The sequence below is a fragment of the Eurosta solidaginis genome, chromosome 3 (assembly GCF_040869045.1).
Source record: "Eurosta solidaginis isolate ZX-2024a chromosome 3, ASM4086904v1, whole genome shotgun sequence".
In the NCBI taxonomy this organism is placed as follows: domain Eukaryota; kingdom Metazoa; phylum Arthropoda; class Insecta; order Diptera; family Tephritidae; genus Eurosta; species Eurosta solidaginis.
The window spans coordinates 72,679,180-72,695,283 of record NC_090321.1 but is presented as its reverse complement, the minus strand read 5'-3'; the positions used below and the strand labels follow the sequence as shown (position 1 = coordinate 72,695,283).

General features: G+C 32.7%; 2 protein-coding genes across 15 annotated transcripts in view; one reads left to right on the top strand and one right to left on the bottom strand.

Annotated features, from left to right (window-relative positions):
* Positions 1–16,104, top strand: part of Rbpn-5 (Rabaptin-5) — a 371,253-nt gene that overhangs the window by 20,400 nt on the left and 334,749 nt on the right. The window lies entirely within an intron of this gene.
* Treh (Trehalase) overlaps positions 1–16,104 on the bottom strand; it is a 342,181-nt gene that overhangs the window by 15,265 nt on the left and 310,812 nt on the right. For all 10 annotated transcript variants that reach the window (XM_067772274.1, XM_067772273.1, XM_067772276.1 and 7 more), the window contains 4 exons: positions 13,756–13,939; positions 12,793–13,671; positions 10,738–11,136; positions 3,959–4,103 (listed from right to left, as the gene is read on the bottom strand). In XM_067772274.1, the coding sequence (XP_067628375.1) occupies positions 3,959–4,103; positions 10,738–11,136; positions 12,793–13,671; positions 13,756–13,939 (1,607 nt within the window). The remainder of the gene's footprint in view (positions 1–3,958; positions 4,104–10,737; positions 11,137–12,792; positions 13,672–13,755; positions 13,940–16,104) is intronic.

Below are 16,104 nucleotides of genomic sequence, written 5' to 3'. Positions count from 1 at the left end.
TCAATAACAATTTCACTTCATAAAAAATTTGTTGAAAATATGAACAGAAACATGTTTGCAGGTGGCAATCCAAATATACACTTGCTTAAACTTTGTATGTTTTTCCAATAAACCTTTTGATCAGAAGAACTTTCGCTATATATCCAATTCCAAACCGGCGGAATAGAAATCCTAATCGGAAATCTAAATTAGCGGGAGTGCCGAAGTATTTCAATCTAAATTGAAGTTTTATTAAATCCCTAGATGTATGTACAATGTACATTGTACATTAACCTGGGTCGATTTGTATCGACGAAAGTTAACCGATATCGCACCATCGATTTTTCGATAGGATTTGGGCTCAGGATAAAAATAATTTTCGAGCCTGCGAAAAAAAATGGCGAAAGGGTAAATTTTTCGACCAAAAAAGTCCAAAAAATATTTTTTTTTTCAAAAACTGTAATAAGAGTTACTGGCGATAAGAGTTTTTTAAAAAAAAAATATTTTTTGGGTTTTGGGGAGTGTTTTGGTCAAAAATTGACCCTTTCGCCATTTTTTTTTCGCAGGCTCGAAAATTATTATTTTTGGGTATGCGTAGTGGAACTTTTTCCTGAGCTAAAATCCTATCGAAAAATCGATGGCGCGATATCGGTTAAAAAATCGACCCAGTCTAATGTACATAGCTATGTAATATGTTTGTGACCGCTGCACAGTGCCACTTTTTTCACTTTTAGGATGCCAAAATTAATAACAGCCAAACCAATGGAGCAATTCATTTGAAATATTGCAGTGTGTTTGCAGATACCTAAATTCGATTTGAGTATAAAAATGAACATGATCCGCCCACTTTTTCTTCTTGACCTCATATAAGGTGAAATTTCACATAATCATATTTTCTACTTTAAAAGCATTTTCCAGTGCCAGTATAAATAAAAATTGTTATCTGTTTGAATTGTTGTAGGACGAAGACTGGAAATTTGGTCTTTGACAGATTGCACCTCCTTTGAAATGACATCTCGTGTTTCTTTTGTAAAAACAAATTTTATTGGGCGACAGTATCTCGAGGAAGATGGAGCAGGATTACTCCAAACTATAACCTTTCGTTTGTCAACCATTGTATACATTTGAAGGAGTACTAGTGAAATGACAAACATACTAGTGTCCGATTTGTTTTCTTCTGAAAATTGTTTTTTGTAACAGCTATGCTCAGCTCCATCACATCCCCATTTTATAATTGCATTTAGCTCTTTAAACTCAGGAATAGAAAGCAGTACCTCTTCTTGTGCAAGACACAATCTTCGTAAGTTGTGTTCAATTAGGGATTGCAATTCAATTTCAGCATAGGTTTCCGTTACGGTTATTTTTTCAGGATAGCATAAATTCTTTGATTCTTTTAAACAGTTATATGAAGGATATATTTTTATGTTAACTTCTGAAGTGTGCTGCCGGATCAGGGAGTATTCATATGTTGAACGATTTGAGTCAACTATCATCGCAATTGCTTGATATGGTGACAAACTTTTCTTATTTTCTTCCGATAGTTGGGACTTTTTGATTGCAGTGCCTCTTAATGGTGATGCCGTGGACAACTCCTCAATTATTTTTGCAGAATTTCAATTCCGCTGCCATTAAAAGTTGATCATTGTCGACATTTTTCATTAGTTCCTTAGCTTTTCGTTTTTTTTTTGCGCATAGATGACTCAGAGAAGTTTTTTTTTGGCCCCCCCGGCTTAGGAATATCACGAGAAGTGCATGGCTCAACACAATTTTTCAACACCCAGATTCAGAGTTTTTCTCAATAAATCTACTTGTAGATCGAAAACAACATGCCCATCTCTTAGGAATATTATAAGTTAGCTTTATGATGTATTTTTTTTAATTTTGAATGATCCACATATCTTCCAATTATACTCAAAATATGGTGGCTTTGTCCGTTTCTCCACCTTTGCTTTTTAGCCAAACTTCAAAGAGTGCATTTCGTGAAATAGCCATAACTAGTTGATGATAAGGGAAAATTTGGTACAGTGCAATTGGTTTTACTTCAATGCAGTCCATCTTTGGTATGATTCGTTTTTCACTTTGTTCTCTATTTATGTAGTCTTAACCCAAGCGTTTTATTATATCACTTGTCATAGAATAAGAAACTGGGTTTTTACGGGAAAATAATACCTGCTAATGCTTAACAAAAATATACTTACCCATTTCTTTGTTTTAAAGATCTACCTAAGATCTCAAACTCCGAGCGAGCTTTAGGTAGGCGTTTATGTGATGTATACATAAATATGTATATTCCGGAAGCACTCAATTGCTTAGAAGTATCACCCATAATAGACGACCCTATTATGGGTGATACTTCTAAGCGTGCATACATAACATAAGTTGATGGGATAAGTGCACAACTCGTTAACTATGGGAAAAGTCATATGACAAACAATGAAGGCTTTTCAGTGCACAAGTTTCCTTTTTCTGCGTTTTTACCAGTTCACGTATAACTGTCTTTTTTTGGGATCTAGTATTGTAGACTTGAATTGAGGACATTCCATTGTTAGGTCACTGCGCTTCATACGTGAGCGAGGGCATAGAGATCTTAAGTTGGCGATTACAAAGAAAAACGCAAAATTTCGCAATGTTTTTTTTTTTATCTGAAACTATATGAAATTCCCTTTAATGTGCATGTATTCGTTCAATGGAATTGGGCGGAATAAGGCAAGTTTTATTCTATTGAAAACGAAAAATTTTCTAAGCTACCAAACTTTTAGTGGCTGTCTAAAACAAAAAAAAATTTTTTTTTAAATGCCTACGTAGCTGAAACTTAACAATGCTGTTATAAACTACTCAAGTATGTTAAATAAAATAGTTTGAAGTCAAAACAGTTATCGAAAAATCCACCGTGGCCACAAATTTGGTCGAAAATTTTTTACTGTGAAATGATTTTTGCACTTGTTTGAATTATCCAGGTTTCATAATGCTTATCATGGTGATCGTGGGTTTTATACTTTGCTAGGTATACATTTTCGTAACAGCTGGTTATTAATCTGTTGCATGTCAAAACCTTTTTGAGATTAGAGAACATTGTTTTTTGGACTTTTGGCATCCTAAAAGTGAAAAAAGTTACACTGTGTGCTGGGTTTGTGTAAATTTTTCGCATTAAGCTCCATCTGTTACCAGATTTATATTTCGCTTATAGGTCGACCGATTTTGTGTGATATGTCGATGCGGAGGTATTTTTTTTTTTAACCAGATGCGAATGACAGGTATTTTGTTACAGCAGCTGCAAGAAGGCGTACAATTCAACTTTGGTCAAACAAAAATCAATTTAATGGACGATTTGCATGTGCATTAGGGTGAGTAAAAAAAATAATTATCTTTTCAGGGCATCCAAAAATTTAAATCTTAAGATTCTATGAAAATTGAACCGCTGGATAAAGATTTTTTCGGCTCACCCTAATTCGCTGAAAGGTATTTTTTTTAACTTCGCAAAGTCTTTTTATACGAGTCTCTTTTATACAATTTTTTTTTTTGTAATTTTTATTGATTGTTGAATATCGACCAGCATCGAGTCATGTAAAAGAACCTCGAAATATTGCCACAAGCGATATATAACTCTGAATCAAACATATATGTATGTATAATGTGAATATGATAAGTATTTACATATGCAACCCTAATGCGTTTAATGAAACAAACAACACTTTTTTAAATACAATTTTTAATAGTTTTTTTTCAATTTTTCTTGCAATGCAATTATAATTTTTTATTTGTATAATTAGAATGCAATCTTAGATGAATATTATCTAATTTTTTATATGTCTATATATTTATAGATGTTCTTTTTGATGCAATATGCTGTGAGACAAAATAACAACAACAAAATACAAATGAACTGTAATGAATCGAGATTTCTGATTTGAATTTTTTTCATTGCACTATATGGAACTAAGTGTAGTTAAGTAGCGGGGTTTTCAAAGCACATCATCACCTGTTGCCACGCCATTATTCGTCGGTGATAATTCTCCACCATATTTCGCCAAATACTCAATAATAATACCGTTACTCCAACCAAAGCCTTTCTGCACTTCATACTCCCCACCGCCGCCATGACCACCGAATTTGGATGCATCATACTGGGATGAAGAAGAAAAAAATATTTTAAAATTAATTCTCGGAAAATATAAGACCACACATTAGGGCTCCTCCTGTTATCAATCGATTATTTGACTAATCGAATAGTCGATTATTCGAGTAGCAACTATTGCACTGATTGCACTGGTTTACAGCCAAAATGCACCAGAGACGCCATTATGAAATTCCTATGTAAAATCACCCCCTGATTCCGAAAATCAAGGTTGTTTTTAATGCTATGGTAACATTTTGAGATATTTACGAATAACCGTTTTTTTTCAAAGAAAAAAGGACGTGTGGCACTCGCGGACTGCCGCGGTAAAGCTATTGCATATTATCAACTTATGCAATTATAATATTTATGCAACATTTTGTTTTCTTTTATATTAATTCAAGTTTTGTCTTTGATATTAATCCAAGTTACACTTTTTAAGCGTGGTGACCGATAAGAAAACAGATTTTTTACTTTTATTGAATAAATGAGAAGTTAATATAGGTTAAAAAATTTGTATTATTATCTTACAAGATATGTACATACATAGGTTATTCAGGAATATTTATAATTGAAATTATAGGTTTATGGTAACTGAAGTAGGAAACATACGTTTGAGACTTGATATCCTCTAAATATCTTGAAAATACCGCGTCAATGGTGGTCCCATATTTTGTTGTGGATTGTTTTGAATCATTATTTATTTTCAAATTGATTTTTTTCAAAAAGAAAACTTGTCAAAACTTGATTTATTACCAGCGAAATTGATGTTGAAATTTATTACCATTTGTACCAAGTATTTTTGCCCCTTCTTCAGAGTAATCCAGTAAAGTTTAACTTTAACTTTGGCTTTAACTTTAGCCTAAACTTTAACTTTAACTTTAACTTCCACTTTAACTTTCACTTTAACTTTAAATTTAACTTTATGATAGAGATCCAATTTTATGTATTTGGCCTGTTGCTAACACCGAACCTTTTTCGAGCCTTTTCGAACCTTTTCGAACCTTTTTTGACAAATATCCGTTACGGTTTTTTTATTTAGTCGACGGTTTGAAGCTTTTAAAAGGTAATAACTTTTTGCTAGGCCCTGCAGATTCAAAGATAACGAACAATAGTTACGGATTTTTCCAATTTTTTTTTGTAAAAATATAAAAAAATTTGTACTTTGCGAGGAAGGATCTCGAAAACTTTTTATTTTTTTGCAGATTTTTTTTCTCTCTTTAAGCTCTGTTTTATTACAAAAAAATAAGCTGTCATTCAACAAAATCGATTGACTAATACAAAATTTATAAACATTCAAGTAAATATATCCATTTAATACTTAAGTATCCTACTGGTACATATGTGTTAGTATTCGTATATCAGTTAGTTAGCTTCAAACCGTTTTGGAATTGCTCATTTCATTCTTGAGATATACATATGTATATGATTAAGTGGACCCATTTTTATTTTTTTTTTTAAAACGGTAATTCGTAAATATCTCAAAAACGTTACCATAGAATTAAAAATAACCTTGATTTTCGGAATCAGGGGGTGATTTTATATAGGATTTTCATAATGGCGTCTCTGGTGCAGAAAAAGTTGGAATTTGTGATCCTGTGTCGTTAATATTCGATTGCAACATAGCATGCAATGAACTAAATGTCATTATTCAAATAGTGACAGTTTCATAATTTAAATCTTTTGCCATTAAAAAATAAAATTTGATAAATTAAATTTTGTGTCATAAAAACTAAACTAATAGAAAAACAAGTAAGGAAGTCCAAGTTCGGGCGAAACCGAACATTCTATACCCAACGTGAGCTCTCATATATCTATACATATATGTATATATACCTATATACATATATATTTATACTCAGCTCAGCAGAGCTCACAGAGTATATTAATTTTGTTCGCATAACGGTAATCCGTAACGGCATAAACTAATCGAGATAGATATAGGCTTCTATATATCAAAATGATCTGGGCGAAAAAAAGAAATTCATTTAGCCATGGCCGTCCGTCTGTCCGTCCGTCCGTAAACACGATAACTTGAGTAAATTTTGAGGTATAAAATCTATGCAATAGCTTAAAAAAAAAAATTGGGTCCACTTAGTTATATATATCTCAAGAACGAATTGAGTAATTCCAAAACGGTTTGAAGCTTTTAGAAGGTAATAACTTTTTGCTAGGCCCTGCAGATTTAAAGATAACGAACAATAGTTACGGATTTTTTCAATTTTTTTTTGTAAAAATATAAAAAAATTTGTACTTTGCGAGGAAGGATCTCGAAAACTTTTTATTTTTTTGCAGATTTTTTTCTCTCTCTAAGCTCTGTTTTATTACAAAAAAATAAGGTTTCATTCAACAAAATCGATTGACTAATACAAAATTTATAAACTTTCAAGTAAATATATCCATTTAATACTTAAGTACCCTACTGGTACATATGTGTTAGTATTCGTATATCAGTTAGTTAGCTTCAAACCGTTTTGGAATTGCTCATTTCATTCTTGAGATATACATATATGATTAAGTGGACCCATTTTTTTTTTTTTTGAAAAAACGGTAATTCGTAAATATCTCAAAAACGTTACCATAGAATTAAAAATAACCTTGATTTTCGGAATCAGGGGGTGATTTTATATAGGATTTTCATAATGGCGTCTCTGGTGCAGAAAAAGTTGGAATTTGTGATCCTGTGTCGTTAATATTCGATTGCAACATAGCATGCAATAAACTAAATGTCATTATTCAAATAGTGACAGTTTCATAATTTAAATCTTTTGCCATTAAAAAGTAAAATTTCATATATTAAATTTTGTGTCATAAAAACTAAACTAATAGAAAAACAAGTAAGGAAGTCCAAGTTCGGGCGAAACCGAACATTCTATACCCAACGTGAGCTCTCATATATGTATACATATATGTATATATACCTATATACATATATATTTATACTCAGCTCAGCAGAGCTCACAGAGTATATTAATTTTGTTCGCATAACGGTAATCCGTAACGGCATAAACTAATCGAGATAGATATAGGCTTCTATATATCAAAATGATCTGGGCGAAAAAAAGAAATTCATTTAGCCATGGCCGTCCGTCCGTAAACACGATAACTTGAGTAAATTTTGAGGTATCTTGATGAAATTTGGTATGTAGGTTCCTGGGCACTCATCTCAGATCGCTATTTAAAATCGATATCGAAAATTTCGAAAAACAGAAAAAGTGCGATAATTCATTACCAAATACGGCTAAAGCTATGAAACTTGGTAGGTGGGTTGACGTTATGACGCAGAATAGAAAATTAGTAAAATTTTGGACAATGGGCGTGGGACCGCCCACTTTTAAAAGAATGTAATTTCAAAGTTTTGCAAGCTGTAATTTGGCAGTCGGAGAAGATATCATAATGAAATTTGGCAAGAACGTTACTTCTATTACTATATGTGTGCTAAATAAAAATTTGCAAAATCGGATTACGAACACGCCCACTTTTTAAAAAAAAATTTTTAAAAGTCAAATTTTAACAAAAAATTGAATATCTTTACAGTATATAAGTAAATTATGTCAACATTCAACTCCAGTAATGATATGGTGCAACAAAATACAAAAAAAAAAACAAAATTTCAAAATGGGCGTGGCTCCGCCCTTTTTCATATAATTTGTCTAGAATACTTTTAATGCCATAAGTCGAACAAAAATTTACCAACCCTTATGAAATTTGGTAGGGGCTTAGATTCTATGACGATAACTGTTTTCTGTGAAAATAGGCGAAATCGGTTGAAGCCACGCCCAGTTTTATACACAGTCGACCGTCTGTCCTTCCGCTCGGCCGTTAACACGATAACATCAGCAAAAATCGATATATCTTTACTAAACTTAGTTCACGTGCTTATCTGAACTCACTTTATCTTGATATAAAAAATGACCGAAATCCGACTATGACCACGCCCATTTTTTCGATATCGAAAATTACGAAAAATTAAAAAAAATGCCATGATTCTATACCAAATATGAAAAAAGGGATGAAACATGTAATTGGATTGGTTTATTGACGCAAAACATAACTTTGGAAAAAACTTTGTAAAATGGGTGTCACACCTACCATATTAAGTAGAAGAAAATGAAAAAGTTCTGCAGGGCGAAATCAAAAGCCCTTGGACTCTTGGCAGGAATACTGTTCGTGGTATTATATATAAAAATAAATTAGCGGTACCCGAAAGATGATGTTCTGGGTCACCCTGGTCCACATTTTGGTCGATATCTAAAAAACTCCTTCACATATACAACTAAGGGGCACTCCCTTTTAAAACCCTCATTAGTACCTTTAATTTGATACCCATATCGTACAAACACGTTATAGAGTCACCCCTGGTCTACTTTTATGTCGATATCTCGAAAAGGCGAGCACCTATAGAACTAAGGCCCACTCCCTTTTAAATAATCATTAACACCTTTCATTTGGTACCGATATCCTACAAACGCATTCTAGAGTCACCCCTGGCCACCTCTATGGCGCTACCTCGAAAAGGTGTCCACCTATAGAACTAAGGCCCACTCCCTTTTAAAATACTTATATTTGATACCCATATCGTCCAAACATAAAAAAAAATTAATAAAATAGAAAATAATGTCAAACAAAATATATGTATATATGTATAATAATATGAAATGAAATTAAAAAGAAGAAAAAAAAATTTATTAAAATAAAACAAATTAAGGTAGAATAAAACAAAATAATAAAGAATTAAATGAAGTAAAATAAAACAATCAAAAGAAATAAAATAAAATACAACAAAAAATTTCAGTATATTAAATTAAAAAAAAAAAAAAAATAAATAAAATAGAAACAAATATAAAATAAAACAAAATAAAATATATTAAAAAAGGATAAAACCAAATTATTTAAAATAAAATAAATGTTGTAGTAAAATAAAAAAAACAAACTAATTAAATGAAATGAAATAAAATAAAATATAATAAATAAAAAGAGAAAAAAATTAAATTAAAGAAAGTAATGTTATTTACAACAAATAACGGTATTACCAAAACTGAAAAAAAAAATAATCTACAAAGTTTTAACTTCTGAATGGGTAACTGCGGGCACATGCATAAAGCAGCTGGAAAATTTAGGCCTTGTTTTTCAGTAGTTGGTTAAGCTAAGCTTAAACTAAGTTTGCTTAAACTCTAGTCAATTTTAAACTCCAGTTAAACTACTGAGCAGTTTATCAGTCACAGTTTAAGGCCGCATTTGAGGTAGGCTTTTTTGTACGGCTGCGCTGGCTAGGCCATGTTATGCGAATAAAAGATGACGCTCTGGCCACGAAAGTGTTTCTATCGGAACCCGCCTATGGAAGCAGAGGTAAGGGGCGGCCCCCACTCCGTTGGAAGGATCAGGTAGAAAACGATTTAAACTCCCTTGGTGTGACCAATTGGTGCCGGTTGGCACAGAGAAGGACGACGACCGTTTAAACGGTTAAGCGCCAGTTAAGTAAGAAAGTAAGATAATTTGTAGATACGGCAAAAGCTGGATTTTGTTTACCAAACAAACATGGAAAAAATATTTCTCCAGCCTTAGAAAAATATAGATTTAGTTCCAGAGCTGATATCCAACATCAAGCTATAATTATATTTATACCAGATAGTTATCAAGTTGATATACAACTTCATTCTATATATAATAGTAAGGATACCCTTCGTGCCAAATTTCAACATGATATTTACATGGATTTTTTATTTACGGCTTGCAAAACTTTTAAATTTTATTCTTATAAATGTAGGCGGTGCCACGCCCTTTTGCAAAGATTTAGCTTTATTTCTATTGTTTGGCATAGAGTCAACCAACATATCAAGATTCGTCACTTTATCGGTCATTGGAATGGACTATAACAGTTTTCATATTTTTCGAAATTTCGATATCGATTTTTTTTAAAGTAGGCGTGATCGCCAACCGATTTTGTTACATTTTGTTCAAGTTAATGTACAAGGGCAAGGACAGCCTTCATGCCAAATTTCAACATGATATCTTACACAGCTTAAGATTAATGGCTTAGAAGATTTAAAAAATTGTCTTCTTATAAATGTAGGCGGTGCCACTCCCATTTTCCAAAACTTTTCCAAATTTCTTATTATAAAGTCGACTTACATATGAAGTTTCATCAATTTATTAGTCTTTGGTAATGAATTATCGCATTTTTTCCATTTTTCAAAACTTTGATGTCGAAAAAGTGGGCGTGGTTATCGTGCGAATTCTATTCTAAGCCAGTATACCAAATTTCGTAAAGATATCTAATTTTTTACTTCAGTTATCGTGTTAACGGGCGGACGGACAGATGGACGGGCATGGCTAAGCCAATTATTTTTTCGCTGCTGTTAATTTTGATATATGGAAGTCTGTATCGATCTCGATTACTTTATGCCATTACGTACTACCGTTAACCAATCAAAGTTAGAATACCCTTGTGTACAAGTACACGTTGGGTATGATTATAAAAACTACTTTTCAAAAAGTCGAATCTCTCACTAATCGAATACAAACAACTATTCGCTTAGTGATAATCGAATTTTAAATAAACAACTTTTGTTCATCGACTAGGCGATTATTCGAATGGTCGATTATCAAGAGCTCTACCATATATCCCCAATCGTAGTACAAACCTTTTCAAACATTGCCTGCGTTTGTTTATATGCTTCGAAGTTTGATTTCACCCATCGATGTGCCCAACGCTGTGAGAGTTGCTTCGATTCGTTGGTTCCTAAATTTTCTAAGCCCGCAACGAGCATATACTGCATTGGTGGCCAAACATTTGGATAGTCCCATTGTTCGCCGGTAGGTGCTAGGGTATTTGGCACTCCACCAGGGAAGCTATCCAATTTTAATTCTTCAATATATTTTAATACAGATATTGAGATCTTTTGCGCTTCGCTGGGATTGTATGAACCTGTCCAGAGCGGTGCTAAATTGGTGGGCACAAAATAGTTACGTGGTTTCTGATTAATTAAGTCGTAGTCTAACCAAACGCCAGCCTCTTCATTCCAGTGCACTGCCTGAATAGCCTGAAATATGAAAAAAAAAATGTTTAAAAAAAAACCAACATTTCGCAAATCCTTAATTTGTGCCTCTTTTTTGCTAGTAAAATTAATAGCCTTTTATTAGACTTCGTTCGTCGAACAGCAGAAAGCATACGAAAGTGGTCGGCATACTTTAGGGGAATTTTTCCCACTTTTGGACCATATACCAATTTTTCCCGCCATGGCGTTAATTTTAATGTCACGGCGGCGCGATGTTCGTATTTCCTTTCTAGTTTCTCATAAAAGATCGTTCTTATTCACATCGGCCATCATCATTTGGTGTAAATGGGGGGGGGGGGGGGGGCGGCCTTTTAGAAATCCAGCGAACAATCACTCCTGCCAATAAATGCTACTTTGTACTGAATAGGCAATTGAAAGGTAAACGACAAACGAAGATCATGCTCTAGAGTCCACTTATCGTAACCGACCTGCTATTTGGTGCAGGAGCATGGTCCATGACAACATCAGTTGAGGCGGCTCTGGTAGATGGTAAGATTTACGGGCCTCTATGGGTTAGCGAGGACAAGTACCGAAAAAGATTTAACAGTGTGCTGTACCAGCTTGTTATGCGAATGTAATGTGGTGCCCCGCAAATTAGCGCCAGTTAGCCCAACGAAGAAGCGACTGGCGCGCCCTGTTGGACGGCCATAACGGCTTAAACGATTAAGCCCAAATATAGTAAGTATCTATCTAATCGGCGTAATACGTGAAAGACTGAAGCCCGTTGTCGATGAACCGATTGTACCTTATCAGTTTGATATTAGTCCCGGTAAGTATGTTTTCTTCCAGATTTCCAGGATATAGAAGTATTTATACGAGGGCAGTACGAAGTACTTGCCGGAAACTATAGATTTGGAATGTTGAGGTCTTTGTCTATTTGGAAATCAGAAGTAATAGGGAAGATAATTTTAACTTAGACATCCAACAGAAAACCACTCCCTAAGGGTATATGGATTTGTGCGTATTGCCGACGGCGAGTAGAAAATTATGTGACAAGATATATAAGCTGATTGTAGTCATCGAAATAGATTAAGCTCCAGCGGCCAAACCATGTTATGGAAGTCTTCATCTTGTTGGCAAGACAGCCGTTGATGCCGCGAGGGCTAGTAACTTACAATTCGATGGCTGATATAAATAAAAATAATGATAAAATGGAACTGCGGTCACCTTGGTGTGGCGATAGTGTGCTCCGCCTACCACATCGAAGGTCCTAGGTTCAAGTCCAGGACAAAGCAACATCAAACATTTAGAAAAAAGTTGTTTCGAAACAGAAGCGTCATCGCCCCTAGGCAGTGGTTTGGCAACACTTCGAGTGTGTTTCTGCCAAGAACCTCTTTCCTAATCTCCTCGCAAGTAAGTCGCGCCTAATATTTTTCAATTTGGACAACCCGCGGAGTAGACGGGGGTATAGCAAAAGAGCGTAAAATATTCAATAGCTCTAATATCTTACGATGCTACGAACTACGATAAGACTCCCTAAAGCTTTTGAGCAGTCTTTATTCCTTAATTAATAGAGCGTGCCTGATTCTTAACCGACAGACGACCGTCCACATCGGTAATACTTTCCTACAGAATAAAGTGAAGGCCTCCTGGCCACCACTGTGTAAGGAAAATCGTACTAATAGTCATCTCAAATCCTACCTCGTATAGCTTTGCAGCTTTGAGCTTATATTCTGCAGCTTTCGTTGGATTTCCTGCCTTCACGTGGAATTCGGCTATCATTTTCGCATTCCAATGCAATATAGAATTCAATTCAACCGGAACAATGGAACGTGTCTTCAAATTTGTCAAATCACCATCGTTGGTGCCATTTTCATTTATAAAAAAACGCGAACTGAAATCCATGCCAGATTCGGCACTTGCTTTCAATTCGGAATAGTGATGTTCCTTCTCTTCATCTGTGTGAAAAGCTTGTGATGTCTCAATATCCTCACGATACGATTCGGGTCGTGGACCAGTCGAACTATCAGCATAAATGGCAACATCAAAACCCTTTGCTTGTACAGTATGATTATTTATCCAATATTCAAATTCATGTTCCAATATATCCAAAGCATTTACAGCAAACTCAAAATCTTTAGTAAACTCCACATAAGAGTGCACCATGGCTGTCAATAGTGGTGGTTGCGAACGTTTCGAATAGTACACACGACCACCATTCGGTATGAAACCGAAACGTTGTACTATGCTCAAATAGTTTTCAATCATACCACGCGCTGTATCATACATTTCTGAGTAGAGTAAACCACGAATGATCCAATATGAGTCCCAATAGTAGAATTCGATAAAACGTCCACCTGGTACAATAACTGGATTAGGAACTGGTATTATAGAGTAATATTCTGGATTTTGGTGTACATCATTAATCATATTGCGTCCCAACTCTTTCCATATCACATTTAAATCAGCACCCCATTGCTTGAGATCGGGGTCGTTAATATCATTCAAGAAATTGGGCTGCTCTTTCCAATCAAGCGGTGACCATTCCTCAAATTCTTTTCCACGTTCTTCGAAATGCGTCTGAATAAAGAAAAGATAAAACAAAATATAAAAGGAAAATTAGATAGCTCTACGAAGTGAGATCTAAGCCACTCGTAAACTTACATCAACAAAATCCCTTATCTCCGCCTGAGTAGGTTCATTATTTTTGTCTGCCATAAATACGTTGAAAGCTTCCAATGTCTTGTCGGGACGATTTCTCAATTTCATATCGACAAACGTTTTGGAGTCCTTGTATAAATGTGCCATTTGAACGGTGTGCAACAGCGGTCCATGGCAATAGATTTGGCTAAAAAGAAACCACACAAGATACATTAACCATCTTATCCAAATGCGTACGTAACCGAAATATATTGGTAAAATTGAAAGGATTTTTTATTTTTTATTTAAAAGTCGGACCTCAAGGCGGCTTAACACCAAAGTAAAACAAAAATAAAATAAAATGAAACAAGATAAAAAATAATACAATGTAAAAAAATAAAATAAAGGAAAGAAAATAAAACAAAGGAAAAGAAAAAAAGATATATATAAAAAAAGTAAAATTATTTAAAATGAAATGAGATAAAATACAAAAAAGTTAAATAGAAATAAAAAAAATGAATTTAATGAAAATGAAATTCAATACAAAAAATAAAAAGAAAAAGTGAAATAGAATAAAATAAAATTAAATGAAATAAAATAAAAATAGAATTAAAGTAAAATAAAAAATGAAGGAAAAAATAAAATAAAATAAAAAATATACATAAAACAAAGTAAAATAAATTAAATAAATAAAGAAAAAATAAAATTAAAAAATATATATATATAAAACAAAGGAAAATAAAATAAAAAGAAATAAAATAAATAAAAATTAGAATGAAAAGAAAACAAAATCAAATAAAATGAAATAAGATAAAAATATAATACAATGTAAAAAACTAAAATAAAGTTAAATAAAATAAAACAGGGGAAAAGAAGAAAATATATAAAACAACGTAAAATTATTTAAAATGAAATGAAATAAAATACAAAAAAGTTAAATAGAAATAAAAAACAAAAAAAAATGAAATTAATTAAACTGAAATTAAATACAAAAAATAAAAAGAAAAGTAAAATAGAGTAAAATAAAATTAAATGAACAAAAAAAAAAAAGGAAGGGAAAAAATATACATAAAACAAAGTAAAATAAATTAAAAAAATAAAGAAAAAAATTAAATTCAAAAAAATATATATAAAACAAAGCAAATCAGTTTTTGCTAGCTGGCTTGAGGTTCGAATTGAAATAAAAACACAAGGGTTTTTTTATATATTACCAACATATTTCGATTACACACGGTAATCGTCTTCAGGGTGAAAAATTGTTTACACGTGTGTATCACTTGAAGTGATAAACTCCACGTCAAGTGATACACACGTGTAAACAATTTTTCACCCTGAAGACGATTACCGTGTGTAATCGAAATATGTTGGTAATATATAAAAAAAAACCATTGTTTTTTATTTCAATTCGGACCTCAAGCCAGCTAGCAAAAACTGATTAGTTACCAAAAAGGTCGCCAAAATCAAAATTTAAAACAAAGCAAAATAAAATAAAAAGAAATAAAATAAATAAAAATATAGAATAAAAAAAAACAACAAAATAAAATAAAATAGAAGAAAAATAAATTAAAATGAAATAAAATAAAGCAAATTATATCGAAATTGACTTAAAAAAAAATAAAAATATGTGAACTCAAAATGTAATCAAATAATAATTTTTTTTTTATATTTAATTTTAATTAAATCGATTTAAGTTTGTTTCATTATATTTTTATATTTTTTTAGCTATGTCATGCATTTTTTTTGTAAAATATATTTATGTGACTGAAAATCTTTGAGAAAAAGGATGATACAAATCGTTAGTTTAATTCACATAGACCCTAAACAACAAACTTAAATTTTACAGGAGAAACAAAGAAAATTTTTATTTTTACATTCACTGCATGCAGATATGGCTTTTTAAAAGGGTCATATCTCTGCGGTTATTGGCTCTAATAACTTCAAATTTTTTACGGAGGGTGTATTTAAATATGCCGTAACAGAATCTGCGCGAACAACGCAGTTTAAAAAAATTTATCTGTGAATTAAGCTAACGAAATATAGAGGTAACTCCCCTTCTTCTTCTTGGCAGCTATTACCCACATACGACATACATAAACTGTGTTTTCATATCGGTCATTATTTTACAAATCGAGCTTTAGAGATTTAATAATTTTGATTCGGCTCAAACTTTTTTTAAGTTGCTCGCACGAAATAAGCATATACCTACATATATCAGGATTTCCTGGAAAAAATTTTTTTTCAGAGATCTGCATCTGCTCACATTCGATGGGTGAGCAAAATTGCCCACATTCAAAATGCTGTATCTTTGGTTCCACTCGTCGTATCTTATTAATTTTTGTTTTATTTCGAAGGTAACAATATTTACTTTATAAC